The sequence below is a fragment of the Pan troglodytes genome, chromosome 9 (assembly GCF_028858775.2).
Source record: "Pan troglodytes isolate AG18354 chromosome 9, NHGRI_mPanTro3-v2.0_pri, whole genome shotgun sequence".
NCBI classification, from domain to species: Eukaryota; Metazoa; Chordata; class Mammalia; order Primates; family Hominidae; genus Pan; species Pan troglodytes.
Window position 1 is genome coordinate 110,455,212 of NC_072407.2, and position 26,997 is coordinate 110,482,208.

Sequence of the window (26,997 nt, forward strand, 5' to 3'; positions counted from 1 at the left end):
TTTTTATTTAGAAAATTTATTTTATTTAAAAAGTATGTATATACATAAGTCCCAAGATATAAAGTTCTAAACATAGATTTAAAAAGAGCAAAATGGAAAAAATATAAATATTTCCTGTTCCTATTTATATCTTTTGTGCATTTATTGTCTTTTCTAAGGTTGGCATTTTTCTTTATTTTGCAATTTGATCCATACTTACAGTAAAAAAAAATCTAAATATTATAGAAAGGTATAAAGCAAAAAGTAAAAATTCCCTTCACTCCATCTTCTCCTCAGATATTGGTGAATCTCCTCCCAAACTTTCAACCACATAGATGCATTTTTGTTTTCAAATCAGAAAGCCATTAACACTAACTCTTTAAAGGCTGCGGCTGAATTGGCGAGATGAAGAATTATGTAGATTAAGGCTGCTGTCTCCCTATAGAATTTTTTGAGGGATTCCACCTTTTTTTAAAGCACATCCTTCCTGTTCCACACACTGAATCTGCCTGGTTTGTCTCAACTTGCTTTTAACTATTAGGCCTGTTTGGCAGAGGCAATATAAATTTTTAAAAATGTAAGACGTTTAAAATGCCATTAGCCTTTAGCACCTGGAATTTGAGGCAGAAAGGTATGAGGCAGGCAACCTTTCTTGCCATAATCCCAGTTTTGAGAAGCCTCAAACACTATGTACAATATTTAAGACACAAATTCATTAGGTATGGGCTCAGGACAGCTTGCTCTTATTTAATACTTATGTGCTTGTGGTTTTGCACAATGGATGGGTATTAGAGTTTGCCTTGGATACTTGGCATTGATTAGACTGTTCTGAAATTTGGTTATGCTTAGTCAAAAAATTCTGTTTTTTGTTCTTCAGCAAGAATAGATGTAACCACTTTAAAAATAGTTACATTGTTTTCCAGATTAAGTAAATATTTCAGTTAGGAGAATACATATTTTTATTTTTATTTTCAGTTTTTGAGCTGGAGTCTCACTCTGTCGCCCAGGCTGGAGTGCAGTGGTGTAATCTCAGCTCACTGCAACCTCTGCCTCCCAGGTTCAAGTGATTCTCCTGCCTCAGCCTCCCGAGTAGCTGGGATTACAGGCAAATGCCACCATGCCCGGCTAATTTTTGTATTTTTAGTAGAGACGGGGTTTCACCATGTTGGCCAGGCTGGTCTCAAACTCCTGACCTCAAAAGATCCGCCCACCTCGGCCTGCCAAATTGCTGGGATTACAGGCGTGAGCCACTGCAACCGGCCAGAGTACATATTTTAAAATTTGGAATGAGGATAGCTCTTGTTTTAGAACATGCACTTTAGTGAACTGAACCTTGGACTGATGGTTACAAGGAGTATGTAATGAGCTTTCAGGCTATGAGTCCTAAATCCTGACCCTGTCCTAAAAGAGAGAGGAAATTTCCAAAGTCTTCATCTTAGCAACGACACCCACTGAAATAGAAAAGTGGTGGAGTGAAGAATGCATGCTTGCCTTTGTTCTTGGCCTATTATTAGTGAATCCCAAGATAGCAGGCTTCCTGAAGATTGTTGTAGAGGTTTTCAGTGTTTTCAAGGATCCCCTTTTCAGCTTAAAAATAATGAACGCCTTTCACCTGACTACAGTTATCTTTCACCTATTCAATATAGAGATAATGAATGATGCCTATAGCATACCTTCATCTATGTTAATAACTGTATTGTCTTTGATGGGTATACAACTCAGATAGATTTGGAATTACTAACTTAAGGTACAATTTCTCCTTAATGTTGTCTCGGGCTTTAGCAAAATTTAGTTTAAAGGATATGAGTAGTGCTTTAAAAAATATTCCCTCCACAGTCTCCATGCCACCTTTAATAACACAGTCATTCTCTTCTTCCTTAAATATCCTTATCAGACCTTCTAAAAGGAAGCTGTTGTTAATGAAAGCCAAAAGCAGCTTGTAAGAGGAGAAATTATGCAGTGACGGGGGGCGGGGGGAAAACCCTGAACAAATATTTTCTCTTCATAATTGGAAGTGGAAGAGAAAAAGTGAACAGGGGATAGAAATAAACCAATAACATATGTAAACCAATAAATATGTAAACAGTTTTGCAGAGGCTGATTTATATTTTAGCAAGTCTCTCTATCGGCTATGATCCCCAAGTTTTCTTTTTAAAGAAACTATGATGCTGATAATAGCAGTTTTTACGCAAAAGATATCAATATTCAATGATATTTGGTAATGCTTGTTCAAATACAGGTTGAACATTCCTCATACAAAAATCTAAAATCTGAAATACCCCAAAATCCAAAACTTTTTGAGTGCTGACACCACCACTTGGGTCGCTAAGATAGTGACACCTTTGCTTTCTGACAGTTCAATGTATACAAACTTTGTTTCATGCACAAATTATTAAAAATATTATATAAAATTACCTTCAGGGTATGTGAACAAGGTATATATAAAATATAAATGAATTTTGTGTTTAGACTTGGATCTCATCCCCAAGATATCTCATTATGTACATGCAAATATTCCCAAATCTTAAAAAATCTGAAGCCTGAAACACTCCTGGTCCTAAGCATTTCAGATAAGGGATACTCAACCAGTACTGCTATATCCATCTACATATATAAAGCCACCGGGAGAACTAGTCCACTTGGTGCAGTCTTCTATACTGTCCTTCACAGCTTAGATTCAATCTTTCCTTAAAGATGTAGCCGGGATACACAGGAGTGTGATTCTGGGCTGACTCAAAGTTCTTCTCTTGAAGGCTTTTTCCTGTGGCACTGGCAGATGGCTGTGCTATCTTCTGGCTGAGGAACAAGTTCCATTCCATCACGTACTTCGGGTTTGCTGGACTGGCGCTCGGCATATTTCTGAAATGTGGGTTTAAAGGGAACTGAAAGGTTAGTTCACACTGCATTCTGTTGACTCCCCCACCCACTCCCATCCGCAGTCACGCCATCTTTTCTAGTTGCTGTGTGTCTGCAGACTAAAACCAAAGGTCTGATTTATTCCAGTCCTAAAGTTACATTTTAACTTTAGCTATCACAGGCACTAGTTATAATTCATAATCTAGCAAGAAACCCCAATCCACAATTTTATGTGTTGGTTGGAAGCCTCTACAAAAGGGATGCCAAGCCAGACGTCCCTACCTGAAACAAACAGCAGCTCTCAGCATTTATTTTCCACTTGTTATTGAATAATTAACTTTGTTGAATACTCAAGCCAGCAAACAAACAAGATAACCATCTGAAAAGTTGGCAGTCTCACACATTCTTTCCTTTAGGCCTATAGTCACACGCATTTTTGAATGGCAACAGGTCTGTGTAATGTTCCTCCACTGTGGCCCTGAGTGAAATATTTCTATAAATGGAGTTGTTTTTTTTTTTTTTTTGAGACACGGTCTTACTCTGTCACCGAGGCTGGAGTGCAGTGGCGTGATCTTGGCTCACTGCAGCCTCCAACATCCTAGGCTCAAGTGATCCTTACACCTCAGTCTCCTAAGTAGCTGGGACTACAGTCGCGTACCACCATGCCCAGCTAATTTTTTTCATTTTTTGTAGAGATGGCGTTTCACCATGTTGCACAGCCTGGTATTCAACTCCTGGACTCAAGCAATCTGCCTACCTCAGCCTCCCAAAGTGCTGGGACTACAGGCATGAGCCACCCTGCCCAGACATAAATTGGATATTTCAATTCAATGATTCCATGTCCCTTTTGCTGTATATTCCTGGTACTGGACCAAATGCAACAAAATGTTGACACAGTAGATAAGCCTAATTAATATTTTAGAGAGAGAAATTCCTAACATTAAAATTGAAACTATTTGGGAGGCTGAGGCTGGAGAATCACTTGAGGAACCAGGGAAACACGGCAAGAGCTTGTTTCTAAAAAAAATAAATAAATTAGCTGAGTGTGGTGGTGTAGTCCCAGCTACTAGTGGGAGGCTGAGGTGAGAGGGGGGAAGAATCGCTTGATCCTAGGAGGTTGAGGCTGCAGTAAGCTGTGATCATGCCACTGCACTCCAGCCTAGGTGACCGAGTAAGAAATATATATATATATACATATATATATATTTTTTAGATGCATTTTGCTCTTGTTGCCCAGGCTGGAGTGCAGTGGTGCAATCTAGGCTCACTGCAACCTCCGCCTCCCAGGTTCAAGCGATTCTCCTGCCTCAGCCTCCTGAGTAGTTGAGATTACAGGCATGTGCCACCACACCTGGCTAATTCTGTATTTTTAGTAGAGACGGGGTTTCACCATGATGGCCAGGCTGGTCTTGAACTCCTGACCTCAGGTGATCCACCCTCCTCGACCTCCCAAAGTGCTGGGATTACAGGTGTGAGCCACTGCACCCGGCCAAGAAATTGTTTAAAAAACTGTTTAACAATTAAAGCTAGACCAACAGAGGGGACAGACCAATTTAAGGGAAGGAAGGGCTGCTTCTAGTAAATAGTGTAACTTATCATTTTTATTTTTCTATGAAAATGAAAATATGAGAGGGTAGTATCCACAAGCTTCTAGGGAAATTTACTTTTACTATGCCTACAGAAAAATAAATTTAGGTTAAAAACAAGAACATAATTTCCTTTTTTTATTCTTCCTGTCTAGATTTTTCTGAGTAAAACTCAAGGTAGTTACTCAAAAGACCAATCCTCGGATTCCCAATAAACACTATACTTCAGGATTCAGCCCTAAGGTGTTAGAACTGTTATACATATTTCTCATTAGTTTGTTTGCTACAGCAAGCTAAATATTTGCATTCTGCCTTGTACTATAAAAGGCATGAATCTTAAGTATCAAGGAGAATAAGGAGGCGACATTTTGAGTAAAAAGGGATGTTAATGATCTCCAGTCCAACCATCTTGTTTTCCAGATAAGGAAAAATGTTTTTCTCTGAGGTTCCAGAACACCTACACTAGGAATTCAATAAAGCATTTAATAAAAGAGAGCACTGAGAAGATGGGAGGAGTTGCTAATCTATATTTGTGAGGGCTCCCAGCGTCGTTTTACATAATATGGAATAAAGATGAAAATATGGAGGCCACGGCTGGGCGTGGTGGCTCACACCTGTATCCCAGCACTTCAGGAGGCCAAGGCAAGGCAGATCACCTGAGGCCAGGAGTTCAAGACCAGCCTGGCCAACATGGCGAAACTCCGTTTCTACTAAAAATACAAAAATTAGCTGGGCATGGTGGCGTGTACCTGTAATCCCAGCTACTTGGGAGTCTGAGGCAGAATTGCTTGAACCTGGAAGGCAGAGGCTGCAGTGAGCTGAGATTGAGACACTGCACTCCAGCCTGCACGACAGAGACTTCATCTCAAAACAAATAAACAAACAAAAAACAAAAAAAAGGGGGCCACCAAATGAAGACTTAGCACTATCTTTCCCTAGGCAAGTGCCTTGGCTTAGCCAGTGGTCCATAGGCTGACTGTGAGCCCTTCAGGAAGCCAGGCAGGAAGTGTACAGGCCAAGCAGGTAGTCTGAGGACACCCGACCCAGCAGTGTGGACAGACACTCTGAACTGACCTGCAGTACTTGGTAATAGTAGCAGTAAAGCCTGTGTGGCTGTAGTAGGTCCCTAGCCATCAACTGTCCTTCTTTTGCAATCTTCTTGGCTTCTTCATCATTTTCCTGAAAGGTTAAAAAAAATAAAAATGAATGAAAATTACTACTGCGACCCACAAAGAGAGGGTTAAGTGTGAGGTGGGACAGATGTGGGGTTGAAAGTGAACAGCATGGGAAAGACAGAACATAATGGAATTATAACTTAAGAATGAGGCTACAGGGGCCGGACATGGTGGCTCACACCTGTAATCCCAGTACTTTGGGGGCCCAAAGCTAGAAGATCACTTAAGGTCAAGAGTTCGAGATCAGTCTGGCCAACATGGTGAAACCCCATGTCTACTAAAAATACAAAAATTAGCTGGGTGTGGTGGCGGGTACCTGTAATCCCAGCTACTCAGGAGGCTGAGGCACGAAATTCCTTGAACCCGGGAGGCAGAGGTTGCAGTGAGTGGAGATCGTGCCACTGCATTCCAGCCTGGGCGACAGAGTGAAACTCTGTCTCAAAAATAAATAAATAAATAAATAAATAAACTAATAAATAAATAAATGAAAGAATGAGGCTACAGGAAGAGACAGAGTATTTTCCTAGACATCTCCGTTAAAGAGAAACGATCACATGTTTGGCCCCTCTTCCACAGTACTAGGAAACCACTCCTTCTCCCCACAGTGCAACAACCCACATGCAGCCCCTATTGTGACCATCTTGGTACCTTCCTGGCCACCCAGGAAGTACTCTTCAGCTGCCTCATCTGTCCCACCAGCCTATTTCCTCTCTGCATGACAGGAGAATGAATCCGTTTTCACGTTATAACATCTTTTAAAAGCTCCATGCAAATACGCAGTCAGAGTCAAAAAGTTGTGTTATAAAATGGTAGCTATAAAAGACTGTATTGCTTTTGTAACCGAAAAATTCAGTCATTAGTACCCACAGGCTGTTCATTCAGTACCAGAAATAGTCAGTGTTCCTAATTATACTTTTGGAAAACAGTTAATCTTCTACAACGCTGCCCACAGGTAAGCCATTTGCAAGCAACTGAGGCTCTTATGAAGGGTCACAAAAGTGATTCTGCCTCAGGCGCCCAATTATTTCTATAACCATATATTGTTTCTTAGAATCTTAGTATAAAGTCTCATAATGGAAGGGTACATTTTTATAGCTTTATAATAAAACGCAACAGCTTTTTAATACTTTTCCTTTTAAAAAAGGAATTCCTATTTTATAGGAAACATGATTCTTGCGTTGTATAACACGCATTCATTAAGAATTTGTGCCTTTTTTCTAACTGGGGATAAGAAAAGAGTACTGTAATTGCCTGAAATATTTTCTTGTTCATAAAGCACCTTAACTCTGGTCTTTCAGTCAGTAATTTGCATTTTGTATGTTCTTGTTTGTATGTGTAAACATAGCATTTAGAAAATCTGTATTTTATATAAGGCTGGACTTCAAATCTTCTGAAAATCTTCAAAAATGTTGATAGAGGATATGCAAAATGATTCTGATGCTGATTCTTTAGATATTTCAAGGGAACAGCAATTTCAGAAAATAATATTTCTTTTCATTCCATTATGTCAAATCAAATTGTATTGTGATGGAACTCATCTAACACTGATGAATTTGTTATTGTTTAAAGAAATAAAAATTGCTGGACGCATACCTTAGCCCATTTAACTTTCTCTAATAAATCACTCAGATTTCTTTTAATTGGAACATAATGCTTCCAAGGTTCTAGTGCCATGTAGAAATGTTCATAATATGGCGAGTCCTGCTTTAAAACCAGACTGTCGCCCAGCATGAGATATGGATATCTGTAAGCAGCCACGGTCCCATCCACATTTACTTGATACTTGTACTGGAAGATGAAAAACAAACATAAACAAACTTTCAGTAGTCATTTGCTTCACTTCTGCTCCTCATCAACACTATAATACCAACTACAGAGGAATTATTTTCCATTTTCCAACTTTTTTGTGTTTAAAAGTTTTATTTTATAACTTACATCTTCTCTTTGTATAAAAATCACAAGCAGCCTTTCTCAGATTAATTTTAAGAAATACATTGTTTAAAGGTAAGGTGCTAAATTTTTGGAAATAGGAGTGAAGACCTATTTCAATCATGTCTCTGTAATAATGGAATCCAGATTTCTGTAACCAGGTAGGAAAACTATTTTCTTTTTAAGTTTTAATTAATTATTATTATTATTTTTTTGAGACAATGTATTGCTCTGTCACCCAGGCTGGAGTGTAGCGGCGTGATCTTGGCTCACTGCAACCTCCACCTCCTGGGTTCATACAATTCTGGTGCCTCAGCCTCCTGAGTAGCTGGGATTACAGGCACCCACCACTGCAGCCAGCTAACTTTTTCCTATTTTTAGTAGAGACAGGGTTTCCCCATGTTGGCCAGGCTGGCCTCAAACTCCTGACCTCAGGTGATCCGCCCGCCTCAGCCTCCCAAAGTGCTGGGATTACAGGCGTGAACCACTATGCCCAGCCAGGAAAACTATTTTCAAAATTCTTAAAGCTCAATACTGATAACAATGAACACTTTCATTTATTCATTATTTCATTTGTTCCTTATACACAGTCTATGAAACAGGCAGGCATTGTCTCTATTTTACAGTTTTAGAGCTGAGGAGATAGAAACCTGGAGACATTTAAGGACTTGGGCAATGCTGGCAACATAGTAGGTAAGCTGTCTGCATATTTGTTGGGTTAATATACTTTGTTTTCCATTTCAAATGTAGTTTTCATAGGCATTAAACCTCATTCAATTAGAATAATCTGAAGCAGGTATTATTAACCCCTTCTTTTTGTTTTTACAAATGAGAAAACTGGTATTCAGAGAAATGTATAAACCTCATTCTCTGAGTCCAAATCCCCTGTTCTACTCATTGTATCACTCTGGGATGAAGAGGACACACTCCCAGATTTGGTAAATAAATTTTTCTTAAATAATTGGTACAAGGGAGTTTTTGAGCCCATCAGGTTTTGTCACATTGTTCACATCTCTCCTCTGGGCCTCGTGATAATGCTCTGAAGGAGTAGGCAGGCATCACACGGGTTTAAAGACCAAGGCACCAAGACAGGAAGGTCCCATAGTTGGTGGCAGAGGCAGGATTAGAAGCAGGCCTTGAACCCTAATCCCAACTCCCACTTTACATATATGGAATTTATGCTTTTTCTATTTATAAAAGACATTTGAGATCACTTTATGTAAAAGGTATTTATAGTCCCAGTTTATGAAAGCAAATACAAAAAAAAAAAAGAAAGAAAAACGAGACATAAATATACCAAAATCCCAGGTTAATCCTTGTACTATATTTTGAGAATTAAGTACAGTTCTGAGCTATTTGGTAAACTTAACAATGAAAGAAGGAAACCACAATGGGTTTTGTAATTCCTGATATCTAATAAGAAAGTGTGAACATGTGTGTCAGTTCACAAGCCAGGAGAAATTTGCTGAAGCCCACCTATTTTGGTAGACTTTTAATACAATTTTATCACTTCATATCCATAGAAGAAGACTCAAATGCATACCTTAAAGAAATCAAAGAAACCCATCAACTTGGCTTTTCCAAGCTCCTTTTCTTTCTCTTGGAAAAAGAAATATCCTGTAATTCCTGCATCTAGTAGCTGAGGATTTTCTTTGGACAGCTGTACCAACTGGAGCCTCTCCTCTCGGCTGTCTCTACCTCTGAAGAAAGCTCTCTCTGTTTTATTGATCCAGGAAGGCCCTACAAGTTTGAAGCCATAAAAAAATTAGGATTATGAATTTGACATTTTAATATGGTAAGCATAATCCTCTTTAATCTACCATTGTCATTTAAGATGCTAAAGCTCTTTTATCATCAACTCATCTTCTAAAGTAGATGCTATTTCAACGAAAATATGGGATTGAGTCTCAATTTGCCAGAAGTACTTTCAAGTTTAGAGTTTAAAAAAAAGTCTTTTTATTTGCTGTATTATATAAAAGAATGCTCTAATTTCATCCATTTGTCTGCTAGTGAAAGCTCACGCAAGTATTGGTGTATTCTGTTGTATAATACTAGGAAATACCTGAAATAATGTCGGACCATGTTCAAAGCAAAAGGAGATTCAGTGACTGAGTCCACTCACCAAGGCATTAGCTTCTTCCATTTTCTGTGTTTCACAGTAAAACGTGAGCTAGCCCTTTGTTCTTACAAAGGGTGACCAGAAAAAACTATATAACTGAGGAACATCCACAAATCTTTAATCCCTAGGTTGGTCAGAATTTTCAGTACAAGACTTTTTCTAATATGCTACTGAATGCAAACATACATGTATAACCCACTCTGTCTCTAAGCTTTTTCTTCATTAATTAGCCTTGCATTTCCCTGAATACCTGTATTTCCCTGAATAGAGAGGAGATCATTTGTAACACCCCGCATGGCTTCAAGCATGGAGTGGGTGATGTCATACGTTGGAAGGACAACATCTCTTGAATCCAGAGAGCCACACCATGAAATGATAGGTATGGGGCTGGGGGTTCCATTGACTTTTCGATGCTCCAAGGGCCAATCTCCAAGATTAACATAAAATTCCAAATCTGGGAGAAGGACCTAAATAAACATACAAACAAACATCAGTGCTGGGAAGATCTCAGTCTTTGGTACTAAGTACAACAGTTCTTTGGTTTTCTTACATATTTTTGACAGGGCTAACCATTCAAAAACAGAGAAGAGAGAAGAATGCCTGTCATTGACAGGATGGCTGTGAATTTGTCACCTGTGAGGATCCTGCATGACAAATTCACTTAACCAGGAGTCAGCTACCTCTGTCCAGAGATGCATGTAAAATTCAATGTTTGAGGCTGGGTGTGGTGGCTCACACCTGTAATCCCAGCACTTTGGGAGGTCGAGGCGAGTGGATCGTCGGGAGTTCAAGACCAGTCTGGCCAACATGGTGAAACCCTGTCTCTACTAAACTTACAAAAATTAGCTGGGCTGGTGGCAGGCACCTGTAATCCCAGATACTCAGGAGGCTGAGGCAGGAGAATCGCTTGAACCTGGGAGGCAGAGGTTGCAGTGAGCCAAGATCGCGCCACTGCACTCCAGCCTGGGCGACAGAGCAAGACTCTGTCTCCAAAAAAATAGAAAAAGAAATAAAATAAAATAAAATGTAGTGTTAGAGAAATGAAAATTGTGTAGAGAGGTAAGAATGAGTAGCTTCGATAACCCTCTGCCAGCTGCCTAAGCAAGAGAATCTACAAAGTTAGAACCAAACCCTTGTTTTCCTTCACTGTCCCCATCTTTACCTCATGTGCCCTTGCCTCTGGAACCTGCCAGTCCATTTCCATCTCCACGGTCAATGTCTCAGTTTAGACTCTCATCATTTCTTGCCTAGATTGTTGCAATAACTTCCTTACTAGGTGTTCTGATTCTGGGCTCTCCATACTGTAATCTGCTCTCCACAAGGCTGCTCAGATTTCCAAAACTAAAATTAATTCTAAAACTAACATTTCTAAAATAACTTTGTTAATGTCACTACCAAGCTTAACAGAACCTTAAGCCTATGGCACAAGATCTCAACTCTCTGGCTGGCATTCAAGGCCTCACGATCTTGTCCCAGCTTGGCTATAAGCCTCATCTTTCATCTGCCCACCTACCAGGAAACCTTAGGCTACTCTCTGAAAATGCCATCCACCTCAACATGTAATTCCATTCACTTGGAATGTTTTACTTATTTAACTTGGCAGTCTCCTTTCTCATCCTTCAAGCCCAGATCTAACACCACCTCTTCTATGACTCACCCTCCTCAGGCACTTAAACCCTAGGTACTTACTTCTCTTGAGGCCTATCATCATATTGGGATATAATTATTTGTTTGTATTCACATCCCACCCGCACTTCCAAACAACAAAAACAAATCCCACTACAGTGGGCTACTCAGAGACTAGGACTGAGTCTCACTTATCTTAGATTTATTTCTTCCCCAGCCACTGGGCAAAGAACAAAAGGAAAGGGCAAGAGATGTGAATATTCACCCTCTTGCTTCCCTGTCATTATTATTATTATTATTATTTTGAGACAGTGTTTCACTCTGCCACCCAGGCTGGAGTGCAGTGACGTGATCTTGGCTCACCACAACCTCTGCCTCTCAGGTTCAAGTGATTCTTGTGCCTCAGCCTCCCAAGTAGCTGAGACTACAGGCGCGCACCACCACACCTGGCTAATTTTTGTATTTTTAGTAGAGATGGGATTTCACCTTGTTGGCCAGACTGGTCTCAAACTCCTGACCTCAAATGATTCATCTGCCTCGGCCTCCCAGAGTGCTAGGATGACAGGTGTGAGCCACCATGCCCAGCCTCCCTGCTATTATTTATAAACTCTTTAATAAACTCTACATTGGAAGTGCTCACTGTGGAGTAGGGTTTCTCAAGCTCATATTATTGACATTTGGGGCTGGATGATTCTTTGCGATGGGGTTGGGGGGTGCTATCCTTTGCACTGTAGGATGCTTACCCACTAGATGATAATAGCAACCCCTGACTTGTGACAACCAAAAATGTCTCTAGACATTGGCAAATGTCCTCTGAGGGGCAAAATCATCCCTGGTTGAAATCTACTGCTATGAAGCCAGCAACATGGATTAAAGAGGCAAGAATACAGGGCACAGTTGACTAGTTGTAGCCCGGGAAGAGAGCACTACCTTTAGGAGCAGATGCCCATCATATGCTTGTATCCTCACATTGTGGGCTGGTGGTGGAGGGGTTGGGGACTGCTATTTAAAGTAAGAACTGACTGCAGCCACACAGTCAGCATACTTGGGGAATTGTATAACATATCAGGAAAACTGTGTTTTTTTTGGTTTATAAAACTCCCTTGGCCAGGCGCAGTGGCTCATGCTCAGCACTTTGGGAGGCCAAGGCGGGCAGATTACGAGGTCAGGAGTTCGAGACCACCCTGACCAACATGGTGAAACCCCTTCTCTACTAAAAAAACAAAAATTAGCCAGGCGTGGCGTGCACCTGTAATCCCAGCTACTCAGAAGGCTGAGGCAGGAGAATCGCTTGAACCCAGGAGACAGAGGTTGCAGTGAGCCAAGATCGTGCCACTGCACTCCAGCCAGGGTGGCAGAGTGAGACTCCATCTCAAAGCAAACAAACAAACAAACAAACAAACAAACAAACTCCCTTTATGGTCTCTCTGAGTAAGAAAGATAAATATTGCCCACCTCCATCCTTCACCCTGTATGATCAGAAACAAGAACAAAAGGTGGTTTAAGTTGCTCTGCTTAAGAGGAATTTAGAGTTCTGCAAATGTGGAAAGAGAGGCTGAATAGTGAGATAAGGGGGCGCTATTGGGGGATGTGGGGAGCCTGAAAAACAGGGGGCCTAACCACATTAGTGAGAGGCTAAGAACTTAAGGTCAAGGACAGCCCTGAGAAATTCCCAGAGGCAAGTATGACTGAGAGTCTGATTAGTGCAGAGATGTCTATTTTTAAATATCAGGGTTTTTGTTTGTTTGTTTTTTAGTATGCATTGGTGAAAAAAAACCAACCTGTTTCTGGTAGCCCAAGCTTTGACAAAATGTCCCATGCACGCTATCTTCTAGGTATGCTTAGGGTAAAACAAGGAAAATGTGTTCTAAGTTCAAGTCATTTTGAAGTGAAGAGAAGAAAACAGCTGCAGAAGGTGAAATCTAAGCAGGAGTAGTATTCAGCGGAACAGAGAACTTAAAGCGGCCTCTTGACATGGTTGTGCATGCCTATAGTCCCAGCTAGGATCAAGGCTGAGGCAGGAGGATGGCTTGAGCCCAAGAATTTGAGACCAGCCTGCTCAACACAGCAAGCCCCCATCCCTATTTAAAAATAAATAAATAAATGAGACTGTTCTGTTTGGATACTGTAAATATAGACTATTTAAAAAAAAAGAATAAGAAGTAACCTTGTTATAAATCTCTGGAAGCTCAAAGAAAGCTTGGGAGTGTCCTGTATGGCATACCTACCTGGGATGGGGGCTCAGCCACTTTATTCTATTTTATTTATTTATTTATTTATTTATTTATTTATTTATTTGAGATGGAGTCTCACTCTGTCACCCAGGTTGGAGTGCAGTGGCGCAATCTTGGCCCACTGCAGCCTCCACCTCCTGGGTTCAACGGATTCTCCTACCTCAGCCTCCTGAGTAGCTGTGATTACAGGCGCCCACCACCATGCCCAGCTAATTTTTGTATTTTTAGTAGAGATGGGGTTTTGCCATGTTGGCCAGGCTGGCCTTGAACTGCTGACCTCAGATGATCCACCCGCCTCAGCCTCCCAAAGTGCTGTGATTGCAGGTATGAGCCACCATGCCCGGCCTCAAGCCACTTAATTTTAAATCTTACAGGAAAGTAAGATCCACAAAGATGGAGAACATGATGAACACTCAGGTTGCAAATATCTTAGATGCCCATTTCTCAGCCTGAAATCTGTTTCATCCTTTGTCATTATAATTCTAAACATTTAAATGTTATACCTAAATAATTAAACTGTATTATCAATTCATTCATTCTCCTACCTTTCTTGTCAATGATAACAAAATCTCATCAGAGAACATCTTGAAGTCTGTGTATTTCCCTAAAGATCTCCGGTAAACATGGTTATTGAGAATCGTGTAATGAACAATGGCACCTCTCTCATCCCCAAACCTTTTGGGGACTTCTTTTAGCATTTGCTGGAGATTGATGCTGGGAAAGGAAGCAAAATCCTTTGCAATCTGTGGTTCCTTGGTTGGACAAGAAAGAGTTTTCTGCCAGGCCTGAGGATCTTCCGGACACTCACAGTACTCATGGTACACTGGTCCTAGGGAAGGAAAACATGAAAAAGGCCGCACTCCATTAGCAAGCACCACAACACAGGGAGTCACTTCTGTCTCTGCTTCTTGGTGAATTCTAAGATTATCCAGAGATAATCTGCCCTAGTCAAATCAGTGGTGTAAGTGATTATGTTAGAGTCCTACACTTTTACTTCCCTTTTCACACCACCTTGGATAAACAGTTTAGTATATGCCCTCTCCCAATCTAACCTACTCTCGGTCACTTAGCTGATAAATTCATCTCTAATAAGGTATAAATGGCTGGCAAACATAAAACAACTTACCTTTTAGCAAGGAGAAAAAGAACATATTAATTTTTAGACATTATGTAAACCAAAAATAAAATTCTAAGCCTCCTAGACCGTCCAAATGGATCCCTCCTTTTGGCCAAGGGCATTCCAAAGTTAATCTGAAAAACTAGTTCGTCCATGAAGGGAAAGGGGAACCAGGCATGCCTCATTATACCCTCCTCCCTTTTGGAATTCAGGCCTAGCTGACCAGCATTAACATCAACACAAACTTTGTTGAACTGACTCTTTAAGTCTGATAAGAAACATTTGCAATCTCTTCTCTGTCGCCTGCTACCTGGAAGCCTCATCTGCATGATAAAATCTTGGTTTCCACAAACCCTTATCATAAGCCCAGACATTCCTTTCTATTGATTCTAAGTCTTTACACAATAACTTAATTCTTTCAACCAACTGCCAATCAGAAAACCTCTGAATCTACCTATGACCTGGAAGCTACCCCCAACCCCTCCCAACCACCCCCACCCCTTCCAGTTGTCCCTTCTTTCCAAACCAAACCAATGTACATCTTACATGTATTGATTAATGTCTTATGTCTTCCTAAAATGTATAAAACCAAGTTGTAGCCTGATCACCTTGAGCACAGGTTCTCAGGATGTCCTGAGGGTTGTGTCATGGGCCATTGGTCATTGAGTCTGAGAGATGGGGGAACAATAAGGTAAGCCCTACAATTCCTACAGCTTACTGCTTAAGGGAGCTTCGAGGCTGTAGTGCAGGGAGGGGGACTGTAGGCAAAAACAGGTAGTCTCACTGAATTGAATATTTGGCTCAGAATAAAGCTCTTCAAATATTTTACAGTTGGACTCTCTTCTTTTTTCTTTCTTTCTTTTTTTTTTGTTTTTTGGTGGCAGGGGGACAGAGTCTCACACTGGCTGAGACTCTGGCAGAGTCACCCAGGCTGGAGTGTAGTGGTGTGATCTCGGCTCACTGCAACCTCCTCCTCCCAGGCTCAAGTGATTCTCCTGCCTCAGCCTCCCGAGTAACTGGGATTACAGGTGCGCACCACCATGTTCGGCTAATTTTTGTATTTTTAGTAGAGACGGGGTTTCACCATGTTGGCCAGGCTGGTCTCAAACTTCTGACCTCAGGTGATCCACCTGCCTCGGCCTCCCAAAGTGCTGGGATTACAGGTGTGAGCCACCATGCCTGGCCATAAGTTTGACTCTTTTCATTGACAACAAGTAACAGGGACTGATGTACCACCCCACCTGAAACAACCAGAAAACACTCCCACAAAACATATGAAACAATAGTTTTTTGTTGTTTTTGTTGTTGTTTTTTTGAGATGGAGTCTCATTGTGTTGCCTAGGCTGGAGTGCAGTGGTGTGATCTCAGCTCACTGCAACCTCCGCCTCCTGGGTTCAAGTGATTCTCCTGCCTCAGCCTCCTGAATAGCTAGGATTACAGGCACTCACCACCACGCCCAACTAATTTTTTGTATTTTTAGTAGAGACGGAGTTTTGCCATATTGGCCAGGTTGGTCTCGAACTCCTGACCTCAAGTGATCCACCTGCTTCGGCCTCCCAAAGTGCTGGGATTACAGGCGTGAGTCACCGCACCTGGCCTTAAACAATAGTTTTTAAGGCACTAGGTATTAGGCAATGAAGGACAGTGAGTCTGAGAGATGGGGAACAAATAAGGTAAGCCCTACAATTCCTACAGCCTACTGCTTAAGGGAGCTTTGAGGTTGTAGTACAGGGAGGGGGACTGTAGGCAAAGCCAGGCAGTCTCACTGAGTTGAGGAGACAGAGCTGGCAGTCCAGGGAGACCAAGGCAGCTCTAGACTTTGTAGGACAGAGTATCTAAAAAGGAAGCACTGCACAGAGAGAACGTTAGAGATCTATAGAAGGTCCTCTTCACATATTGAGCAGAGCATATGATCAGTGCATTTTGGATGAGTTCTTCCCCTGTATTGATTCTAAAAATAATACAGTTTAATTATTTAGGTATAACATTTAAATATTTAGAATGATAATGACAAAGGATGAAAACAGATTTCAGGCTGAGAAATGGACATCTAAGATATTTGCCACCTGAATGTTCATATGTTCTTGGGGAAGACAGGGGAAGAACCCATCCAAAATGACCAGAGAGAACAGTACTTATCGGTGGGTACCAGCCAGATTGGAAAGCCTCCTAATTCACAGGGCTTGGGTAAAGTATGCAGAAGGGTATTACCTCAGTAGCGGGGAATAATTAGCCCTAGACTAAACATGGCTCTAGTCCCACCTAACAAACTGTAAAAGCAAAACTTGGAAGGATTAAACTATTTCCTAGTAATTTAACTGCACCCCAGAAAAGAGCTCAAGAAGATGAAAAAGCATCAAGAGGTGAAAACTACACTGTATAGGACTGACAACAGATTGTACATTGCAGAAGAAAAGAGAATTTAGAGACAGTAATAGAAACTATACAAAATGAAACAAAGAGAAAAAAGAATTTAAAAAATGAAAAGGGTATCGATGAACCATAGGATAGTTTCAAGCCCAATATATGGGTAATTAGTATCCTTGAAGGTAAGGTGGAATGGAACAGAAAACATATTTGAAGCAATAATGGCCATAATTTTTCTAAATTTGATGAAATTTAAATCACTTGGATGATTTAAATTCCAAGAAGTTCCACAAATCCAAAACACAGGAAACATTAAGGAAACTGCACCAAGGCACATAATAATCAAACTTCTCAAAAGAACTGATAAAGAGAAAACCTTAAAAGCAACACAGATGAACAAAGATAAGGAAAATGCTAGATTTATTGTTAGAAGCAATGCAAATGAGAAGACAGTGGAACCACATCTTTAAAGTATCAAAAGAAAAAAAACCCATCAACCTATAACTATAACTAGAGACAATGTCTTTTAAAAACAAAGGCAAACTAGGCCGGGCATGGTGGCTCATGCCTGTAATCCCAGCACTTTGGGGAGCCGAGGCAGGGAGATCACTTGAGCGCAGGAGTTTGAGATCAGCCTAGGTAACATAACAAGACCCTGTAGAAACAAAAAAATGTTTTGTAGAAACAAAAAAATATTTTTTTAATTAGCTGGGCATGGTGGTATGTGCCTGCAGTCCTAGCTACTTGAGAGGCTGAGGCGGGAGGTTTGCTTTAAACCAGCAGTTTTTGTTTCTGTTTTATTTCGTTTTGAGACAGGGGGTCTCACTCTGTCCCCCAGGCCAGAGTGCAGTGGCACGATCACAGCTTACCGCAGCCTCGATCTCCCTGAGCTCAGGTGATCCTCTTACCTCAGCCCCCTGAGTAGCTGGGACTACAGGTATGTGCCGCCACACCCAGCTAATTTTTTGTAGAGATGGGTTTTTGCCATGTTGCTCAGCGTGGTCTTGAATTCCTGGGCTCAAGTGATCCTCTGGCCTTGGCCTCCCAAAGTGCTGGGATTATAGGTGTGAGCCACTGCACATGGCCTAGCCCAGCAGTTTAAGGTTGCCGTGAGCTTTTTTTTGAGATGGAATCTCGCTCTGTCACCCAGGCTGGAGTGCAGTGAGGTGATCTTGGCTCACTGCAACCTCCACCTCCCAGGTTCAAGCGATTCTCCAGCCTCAGCCTCCCGAGTAGCTGGGACTTCAGGCATGCGCCGCCACCATGCCTGGCTAATTTTTGTATTTTTAGTAGAGACGGGGTTTCACCATGTTGCCCAGGCTGGTCTTGAACGCCTAAGCTCAAGCCATCCACTTGCCTCAGCCTCCCAAATTGTTGGGATTACAGATGTGAGCCACCACGCCCAGCCTGCAGTGAGCTTTGACTGTGCCACTGTACTCCAGCCTGGGCCATAGAGCAAGACCCTGTCTCAAAGTAAACAAAAAACAAATCAAACAAACAAAAGGCAAAACAAAAGGCAAAACAAAGTTTTTTCAGACATTCAAAAGCTGGAAGAATTCATCACCAGCATTCTCACAGTAAAATAAATATTAATAAAAATCCTTTAAGCAGAAGGCAGATGTTACTAGATGGAAATATGGATCTACACAAAGGAATGAAGAGTTTCGCAAATATTAACTACATGGATGTAAATACACAAGATTTTTTTCTTATCATTTAAACCTCTTTACTTAATTTTCTTTCCCTTAAAATTTAAATTGAGCTCTAGGAAGTATGTATACAATGTTTACTCTACTGCACATGACTTTGAGGTCATCAGGTTTAGGCCATTCTGAAAGGCATGGGACCTACACACAAGGCTGACTCTGGAGTATATAATAATCACTTACCTTTCAAAATATAGGGAGACTGAGCCACATGTTCATCACCATAAAGGACCTCTATCTTCAGGCCTTCATCGACAGTTTCATACATCCTATATCTCATCAAAAATGTTCCATCATTCCTGTCCAAAGGTTTAGGGACATGTATCCGGACCAACTCTTTAGGTGAAAGAGATTTGACTACTACTTTGAATGGTGTTTCACCTAAAAGGAAAAGAAATATAAACAACTCTACCATGTCATGATAATGATTTACAATTATTGGATAGGTGTTATTGGATAACTTAAATATGTTGCTTTTTCCTGCAGCATTGGTGGTTAAAAAAAATCATTTCCTTTGGAAGATCTTTGAGGCCAGGAACTGTCATGTCTGGTTCATGCATTCTTTTTTTTTTTTTTTCTTTTTTGAGACAGGGTCTTGCTCTGTCATCCAGCTAGGAGTGCAGAGGCACAATCCTAGCTCATTACAGCTCCAACCTCCTGGGCTCATGAACCTCCTGCCTCAACCTGCATCAGCCCCATGAGTAGCTGGGACTATAGGTGTGTGCCACCATGCCCAGCTAATTTTTAAAATTTTTTGTAGAGATGGTGGGGGGCGGGATGGGTTGGAGGGGGTCTTGCTGTGTTGCCCAGGCTGATCTCAAACTCCTGACTTCAAGCGATCCCCACTGCCTCAGCCTCCCAAAGTGTTGGGATTACAGGCTTGAGCCACAGAGCTTGGTCTGGTTCATGTATTCAAACCACGGATCAGACTCAACATTTGAATCATTAGTCATTCAATAAAGATTTACTGCATGAACAAAAGCAAATCATTTTTTAAAAGCAAATAAAAAATAAACTTTTTGCTTATTTGGTCTTTCCTCCTTTGGGTAGGATTAAAGCCCAAATAGTTAAAAATCCATGGACTCTAAACATGACAGATCTCCCTAGTAATCGAACTTCCTCCTTATAAAATACACACAAGCTTTCTTTGTATACCATTTCAGTATCTAATAACCTTCATTTCTGTGAAAATTTCCCCGTTTATTAAGCCCAAATTTCAAGTGGTACTTCTAAGGCCATTTCCTTACGTAGAGAGAGAGTACAGCTAGTTACCAGACTCTTGTACAAGCTCACACACACACACACACAAACACACACATACACATCTTTGTAAATACTAGAGATTACTTCTGAGTCTGTTTCCTCAGCTTGAAATGAAACAGTTATACTGTAATAATCCATTCCACCTTCAAAGTTTTGTGGGGTTTCTGTTCTACGTAAATAATAACTATTCAACAAACTTTCCCTTTCCTATTAGCTGACATTTAGGCTTTGAAATGATACTGTTGTGATTAGTGTTACTGTGGCCAGGAATAAACTTTGAAACTTCTTCCTTCAGAGAGTGCAGAGGATATACCATTTAGATCACCATATCAAAGGAAAATGCTAAAAAAGTAATGAATCCTTTGAAATCCACAGTCCTAGCAAACGGAAAATTGTGACCAAAGTTGTTTTTCACTTCACATATTATAAAATTTAGAATATTTAAAATATATCTTTTGAAATTACTAAACACGTTTGTGAAATTCTTAGTTTCTAAATCGAGTGAGTGTAATATCTACTTTCTTTTGATCTTTAAGGGTTTTTTTTCTTGTGAGTCTGCAGAAATGTTTCTCAGTCTCTTCAATTTAGTAATAACAATGTGGTATCTGACATCTCGCTATTAAATATTAATAATCGAGTACCAAACATATACATTTTAGGATCCTTGAAACAAGTACGATAAAATTACGAAATAAATCTGCTAACCTAAATGAAGTATAATAAACATGGAAGATGCTATAAAGTGGTAATAATTTAATAGGAAATTATTAGAAATGTTGGCCAGTTACCTGAACTGCACAAATGAAACACATAAATTATTGCTTTGCATTATTTCCCACATGGTTTCAGAAAGGCAACATGGCACAGCAGATCGAAATCTGAAGAGGAAAGTCTGGGAATTGGAAAGCCATTTTCATTGCTCCCTCCCCAAACTGGAAATGTACAAAAAGGTTTTCTTATTTCCTGATCAAATAGTCTTATTCTCCATATATTATTATTTTAAATAAACAAAACAGATATAAGACAAGAATATTATTGACTATGTGACTTTTGGGAAAGACAGAAAAAAACAACTAGCTTCAAAATGCGTCAATTATTTGTAAATTGAAAGTATCAGACTAAAGAATTATGGTCGCTTCCAGTTGTAATATTTTTTGTCGCTGAAATATCATTTAAAAGTTACATTTCAAAATGTATGTATACAACTATAATATAGCCATTGGAAATATATATTTTAAATGTTCAGTTATTTTTTACAGTAATCTGTCATGCCTGTGTCATTGTTGACATGAAATTAATGTTAGAATCAATGCAAGATAATATGGATCAGGACTGAAATAGAAATAAGAATTCTAACCTCATAAAAGAGAAAATGAGAAGAGTGAAATTTCAAATTGCTTCAAATGGAAGGCATGAAAATTCTCATTAGCTCTGGGTACTAATATAGTGGGATAGAATTGAGGCTCAAGGGCAGGCGTGATGGCTCACGCCTGTAATCCGAGCACTTTGGTAGGCCAAGGCAGGTGGATCACAAGGTCAGGATTTTGAGACCAGCCTGACCAACATGGTGAAACCCCTTCTCTACTAAAAATACAAAAATTAGCCGGGCATGATGGTGCACACCTGTAATCCCAGCTACTCAGGAGGCTGAGGCAGGAGACTCACTTGAACCCAGGAGGTGGAGGTTGCAGTGAGCCGAGATCGCGCCACTGCACTCAAGCCTGGGCAACAAAGCTAGACTCTGTCTCAAAAAAAAAAAAAAAAAAAAAAAAGAATTGAGGCTCAGCTTGAGTTTTCTACTCAATAAATTCAAACTTAAGAAAAATAGCTAACTGGATGAGAATGCAGTGACTATGTAGACAAAAGGAGGTTGGCAGCATCAAAGTGTTACATCATTAGAATCAGAAATCTTGAACACGTTTGATTTGGTAAGAAATCAAAAGCATATTTAGAAATTCACTTAGCACTTTTTATGGGCTTGAGACTTTCATATGTATTTTCTATGTCATTTATTTCCTACAAGAAATTTGAGGTAGGTATCTGTCACTCCCATTTTATAGATCAAGAAACCAATGCTCCAAGAAGTAAAGTAACTTGCCCAAGGTCACATACATAATGAGCAGCAGAGCCAATATTTGAATGTAGCTTTGCAGCAGTCACAGTTGGAGGAATACTTCTGGCACTTCGGATACAATGGAGTCATCTCCTCCTCTGTTGTTTAGGAAGCTCATTAAGGCCCTCTACAGCTGCAGCAAAAGTGTTGACCCCACATGGTCAAGGGAAACAAAATCCCAGAAGGCCAAGGTGTTGTACCATGAGGCTAAATGGAAATCCTCCAAAAATATCTGGCTAGCTGCCAACGACGAACACCCTCCAAGATCTTATTGTAAACTGACGTACGACAATCATATTAAGGATGATTTGATAAAACAGAAAGAGCAATGAAGTAGAAGTTCAAAGGGCTGTTCCTGCCTTGGCTCTGACACATTCACTGTGGAGCCCACTGGGCAAGGCATTTTAGCTTCACTGAGCCCAGTTTCTTATGTGTAAAGACAGTAATATCTATCCTTCCTACCTTACAAGACTATTTTGGAGGACAAATTAAGCAAGGCATAGTATAAAACACTAAAGTACTACACAACCAGGAGGTAAGATTATTTTATGAAGATATTATTACTGATGAAGGTAGAAGACTGAGTAGAAAATAAGTATTTATATCCTTCCATCTTGACATATTTCAATCATCCCTCCCTCCACCCCTTATTTCTTTTCATCTACAATAGTTACTCAGCATCTCTAGCAAGCATTGTGCTAGAGACTGGGAATATAATAGTATCAACAGGTACTGCCTACATTCATAATTGAAGGAAATGTTCAATTCAAGCAAGAGTTTACTGAAAATAAAGATACAGTTCTTCCCCCTACCCAAGGACAAAGACCCTATAATTTCTGTCTGTGAACCCCAGTTTGAGATGTCCTACTTTTTAGATCACTGAAGTTCACAATATTTTTGTTATCTGGGTACTTGGATATATGTAGCATAATAGTGGCATTCAGGTAAATTCTACACTGTCGAATGGGAGTGATAATAAGGGAAACTTTCTAAGTTGTGTACAACAGGCTACAGCTTGAGAAGATTTTTCCTCTTTTCCAATTAGTTCTTTTGTGTGTGTGCAGTGGCACAATCTCAGCTCAATGCAACCGCAGCCTCCCAGGCTCAAGAGATCCTCCCACCTTAGCCTCCCCAGTAGCTGGGACCACAGCTGTGCACTACCATGCCTGGCTGATATTTTGGATTTTTTTGGTAGATGGGTTTTGCCATGTTGCCCAGACTGGTCTCAAACTTCTGAGTTCAGGCAGTCTACCAGCCTTGGCCTCCCAAAGTGCTGAGATTACAAGGCATGAATAACCAGCTATTCAGTTGGTTCTTGAAGAGGGAAAGACTTCAGGACTTGGAAGTGAATGTTGGTGGCAGAAATGTAAGAAACTAGTTGGGTGAGTTTTCAGAACTATACGGCACCTTTTTAACTGGAAGCCAGAAATCAAGAGGCCTGAAAGGAAACAAAGGGAATCCAAAGGAATGAAAGTAAGGTTGTCCAAAAAGTTCCATTTTATTTATTTATTTAGAGAAAGGGTCTTGCTATGTTGCCCGGGCTGGAGTGCAGTGGCACAATCATAATGCACTGCAACCTTGAGCTCCTGGGCTCAACTGATCCTTCTGCCTCAGCCTCCCAAGTAGGTAATTTTTAAAATTTTTATTTTAAGTAGAGATGGAATCTTGCTATGTTGCCCAGGCTGAGAAGTCTTTCTAAGACTAAAAAAGGTAAAAAAAGAAAAGTCACAGATCACAGGGGTAAACCATGCAGAATCATAAATGTAACTTTCCTTCTGTTAAGATATTTAATAGAAACTGTCTGTAAACTTTTTCGTTTGTTTAAATATATTTATGTATATATAATATATGTACATATAAAACATATACACAACTTTAAGTCATGTATCATTTGGATTTTAACTGAGAGTCTTTAACATACATTAGAGATTGACAAACTAGCTAATCCAGCTCAGTGCCTGTTTTTGTAAATCCTGTAAGCTAACAATGATTCTTATATTTTTAAAATGGGGATGGGCATGGTGGATTATGCCTGTAATCCCAGCATTTGGGGAGACTGAGGCAAGAGGATCCCTTGAGCCCAGGAATTTGAGGCTGCAGTAGCTATGACTGTACCACTGCACTGCATCCTGGGTGACAAACACCTTGTCTCTTAAAAAAAAAAAAAAAAGGAGGAGGGGGGTTGGAGAAAAATCAAAATAATAATATTCTGTAACTTAAGGAAAACTATATGAAATTGAAATTTCAGTGGCCATAAAAAGTTTTATTGTAACATAAACGGGTTTGTTATATGTCCATGGCTACAAAGCAGAGCTGAATAAATGTGAGAGATGATATCACCTACAAAGCCTAAATTATTTACTATCTGGCCCTTTAAAGAAAAAGTTTGTGAAACCCTGATATACACACATGCGTTTCTGTCAATAGAGTCGGAATTATTTTACCTAAATGCATATCATGCATATGAAACCAGTTGTCTGAGTATTTAGGGTCTAACTGGTAGACACGTTATCAAAGCAATGCCCAAAGACAACTTCAGGAGTGGTGTTCTGAATCAAATGTAGAACACAAGCCACTGAGGTAGTTAAGGGAGAGGCAGATTCTTGCCTCAGCTCAAATTTCTCCAGTGGCTCTCTTTTATCTAGTTATAAAGTCATTTGCTTGGCATTCAAGGCGCTTGAAGACCAGAGGCTACAATCAACCAGGCTTTTCCGCTCAGTATCATTAAATTACAGTACTTATTTTCCCGAACACCACGGTCTCCTACGCCTCTGTGCTTCTGCACATGCCATGGCGTCCTTCTATATGCCTGCCCAGCAAACCTTCTCATCCTTCAAGTCTCTGCTCCTGAAATCTTCCTGGATTTCTCCAGTCTCTGGCAGTGCTTCAATGTTGCCACTGCACTCTGTACATACCTTCAATTATCTTGTACAGTGATCAGTTATTTGCATGTCTTTGACCAACAGACTGTAAGTTCCTGATGGTCAGGCATTGTCTTTTCATCCTTAGATTCCCAGCAGAATTACCAAACACAGAAGTAGACATCAAAGAAGTATTTCTTGAATGAATGAAATTTTAAAAATCATTAAATCTAAAAGTGAATTATGTTTGGTTCCTAAATTCTCTGCTTTGCCCAGCTGTCAAGACCCCCTTACCCCTTTCCCAAGTTGGGACACACTTCTGGCAGCTATGTTCCCAGCTGGACTAGCAGGGGCAGAGGCACTGGGTTATTCTAATTGTCTCTTCGCTGATACAACAAGGTGCTAGTTGGCCAGAGCCCTAAACTTATACATTAGCAAATCCTGACTGACAACAGCGTGAAACCAGCAGGACAAGTTTTAAGAAGTTGCAAAGGTTAAGACGTGAAGGACAACGTGGGAGGAGGACCGGGCAGAAAGGGATTCAGGACGAGATCCATCTCACCCTCCGTGGAGGGAAAACCGAATGATTTCTACTGAGTTTCCCTAGTTCCTGTAATCTGCTTTCAAGAACTCAGAACTAAAAAGGAAACAAAAAACTAACACGTAAACCCCTCCTCCTTCCTACGGCTCTGACATTTCCTCTGCGTAGGAGTTCGTTGCTCCAAACCCACCAGGCCTAAGCCATGTAATCCGACGCGATCCGTCGGCTTGATGACTCACCACTGGAAAGCGCTCCCTGCAATCCCTCACAGTTCAGACAAGTAAGTCCGAGATGGAAGCCAACGTGTGACTCACGGCACACTCCTTGTAACGCCCGGGCGCCGTCCATTCGCAACATCAGTCCCTGCACATTAAATGCGGAAGGGCCCTTCATTCATTCATTCATTCATTCCACAAACTTTCGTGGTGATTTTTGCCCGCTTTGAGTACGGGCGGGAGGAGGGAAGAGGAGCTGACCAGACCCAAAAAGGGGCGACACACGCCGGGGAGGGACGCCACGCAGGCCGCGGGCGGACTCCCGGGAGGCGGAGACGCGCGGGGACCCGGCCGCGGGACGAGGGAGGCCGGCGGCTGGACACTACCTGGGGGAGAGCGAGTGAGGTTCTGGCCCTCCGAGTTGACCGCCTGCAGGTAGAAATAGCGGACCGGAAGGACGACGGCCGCCTGCAGCCCGGGCCCCCACACCAGGCTCCGCGGCGCGCTGACCAGCACCTCCGGGGCCCCCGCGGCCACCAGCAGGGCGAGGCGCAGCTGCAGCAGCAGGGCCCGCGGGAGGCGGCGCATGGTCGGCGGGGCACAACTGCGGTCCAGCTCCGCGGCGGCGAGGAGGGGCCGGCAGCGCGGCGGGCCGGGCGGGGACTGGGGCCCACCGCGGGGCGGGTCTTTCGGGCGGGAAAGATTGCGGCGCAGGCTCCCTTTCCCGCCCGCTGTCCCGCCTCGTCTCCCTCGGGCGGGAACGCGAGCCAGTGCCGCAATCACCCACTGCGCGCCCTGTAGGGGTCGACGATGGGTGCGCCCCTTCCTCCCCGCAGCCCCATAGGCCCCGTGGAGGAAAGGGGTGGAGAGGCCCGCCCAGAGACCGGGGCTGCGAGTGTGCGCTGGCTGTTGATTGCCAAGGCCTCAGGCACGCCTGGCCTCCACTTCCAGTGGTCTTTCCCTTTCTTTTTCTTCCTTCCTTTCCTTCTTTCTTCTCTTTTCTTTCTCTGTTTTTATACAGACAAGGGGGCTGGCTCTGTCGCCTAGGCTGGAGTGCAGTGGCGCGACCACAGCTCACTGCAGCCTGGAACTCGTGGGCTCAGGAGATCCTCCCGCCTCAGCCTCCCGAGTAGCTGGGACTGACTATAGGCACACGACACCACGCTGGCTAATTTAATTTATTATTATTATTATTATTATTATTATTATTATTACTATTACTATTTGTAGAGACGGGGTCTCCCTGTGTTGCCCAAGGTGGTCTTGAACTCCTGGTTTCAAGCAATCCGCCCGCCTCGGCTTCCCAAAGT

General features: G+C 41.5%; 1 protein-coding gene and 2 long non-coding RNA genes across 6 annotated transcripts in view; 2 read left to right on the forward strand and 1 right to left on the reverse strand.

The window, feature by feature from the left end:
* On the reverse strand, positions 1-26,768 carry POGLUT3 (protein O-glucosyltransferase 3). 3 transcript variants are annotated; one of them, XM_001141284.8, is made up of 8 exons: positions 26,074-26,768; positions 18,878-19,075; positions 14,050-14,333; positions 9,895-10,111; positions 9,069-9,265; positions 7,190-7,384; positions 5,496-5,600; positions 1-2,838 (listed from the first exon to the last, which is right to left on the reverse strand). In XM_001141284.8, exons 1-8 carry the CDS (start codon positions 26,273-26,275, stop codon positions 2,713-2,715), a joined length of 1,524 nt encoding a protein of 507 aa, XP_001141284.1. In that variant the 5' UTR covers positions 26,276-26,768; the 3' UTR covers positions 1-2,712. The 3 variants fall into 3 exon arrangements, with proteins under 3 accessions (XP_001141284.1, XP_009422397.1, XP_016777443.1); XM_009424122.5 differs by having other exon boundaries at positions 25,712-26,413; XM_016921954.4 differs by lacking the exon at positions 7,190-7,384 and having other exon boundaries at positions 26,074-26,493.
* LOC107967207 (uncharacterized) lies at positions 2,782-9,130 on the forward strand. The gene is made up of 3 exons (XR_001707538.1): positions 2,782-2,868; positions 8,152-8,218; positions 9,049-9,130. It is a non-coding gene; the product is annotated as an uncharacterized LOC107967207 (long non-coding RNA).
* LOC107967208 (uncharacterized) overlaps positions 25,606-26,997 on the forward strand; it is a 41,315-nt gene continuing 39,923 nt past the window's right edge. The window contains exon 1 of one of the 2 annotated variants that reach the window (XR_010147306.1): positions 25,606-25,752. This is a non-coding gene — a long non-coding RNA (uncharacterized LOC107967208). The remainder of the gene's footprint in view (positions 25,753-26,997) is intronic. The other variant, XR_010147305.1, reaches the window with a different exon arrangement.

What these genes read in the sequence shown, in the direction of transcription:
- POGLUT3 (XM_001141284.8), bottom strand. Translation starts at nt 26,275, where the DNA reads ATGCGCCGCCTCCCGCGGGCCCTGCTGCTGCAGCTGCGCCTCGCCCTG. An exon ending in CTCTATTCAGGGAAATACAG is followed by an intron (nt 9,266 to 9,894) that starts GTATTCAGGGAA and finishes TCAAACTTGTAG; the next exon opens with GGCCTTCCTGGATCAATAAA. An exon ending in AGAAAGTTAAATGGGCTAAG is followed by an intron (nt 5,601 to 7,189) that starts GTATGCGTCCAG and finishes TTAACCTTTCAG; the next exon opens with GAAAATGATGAAGAAGCCAA.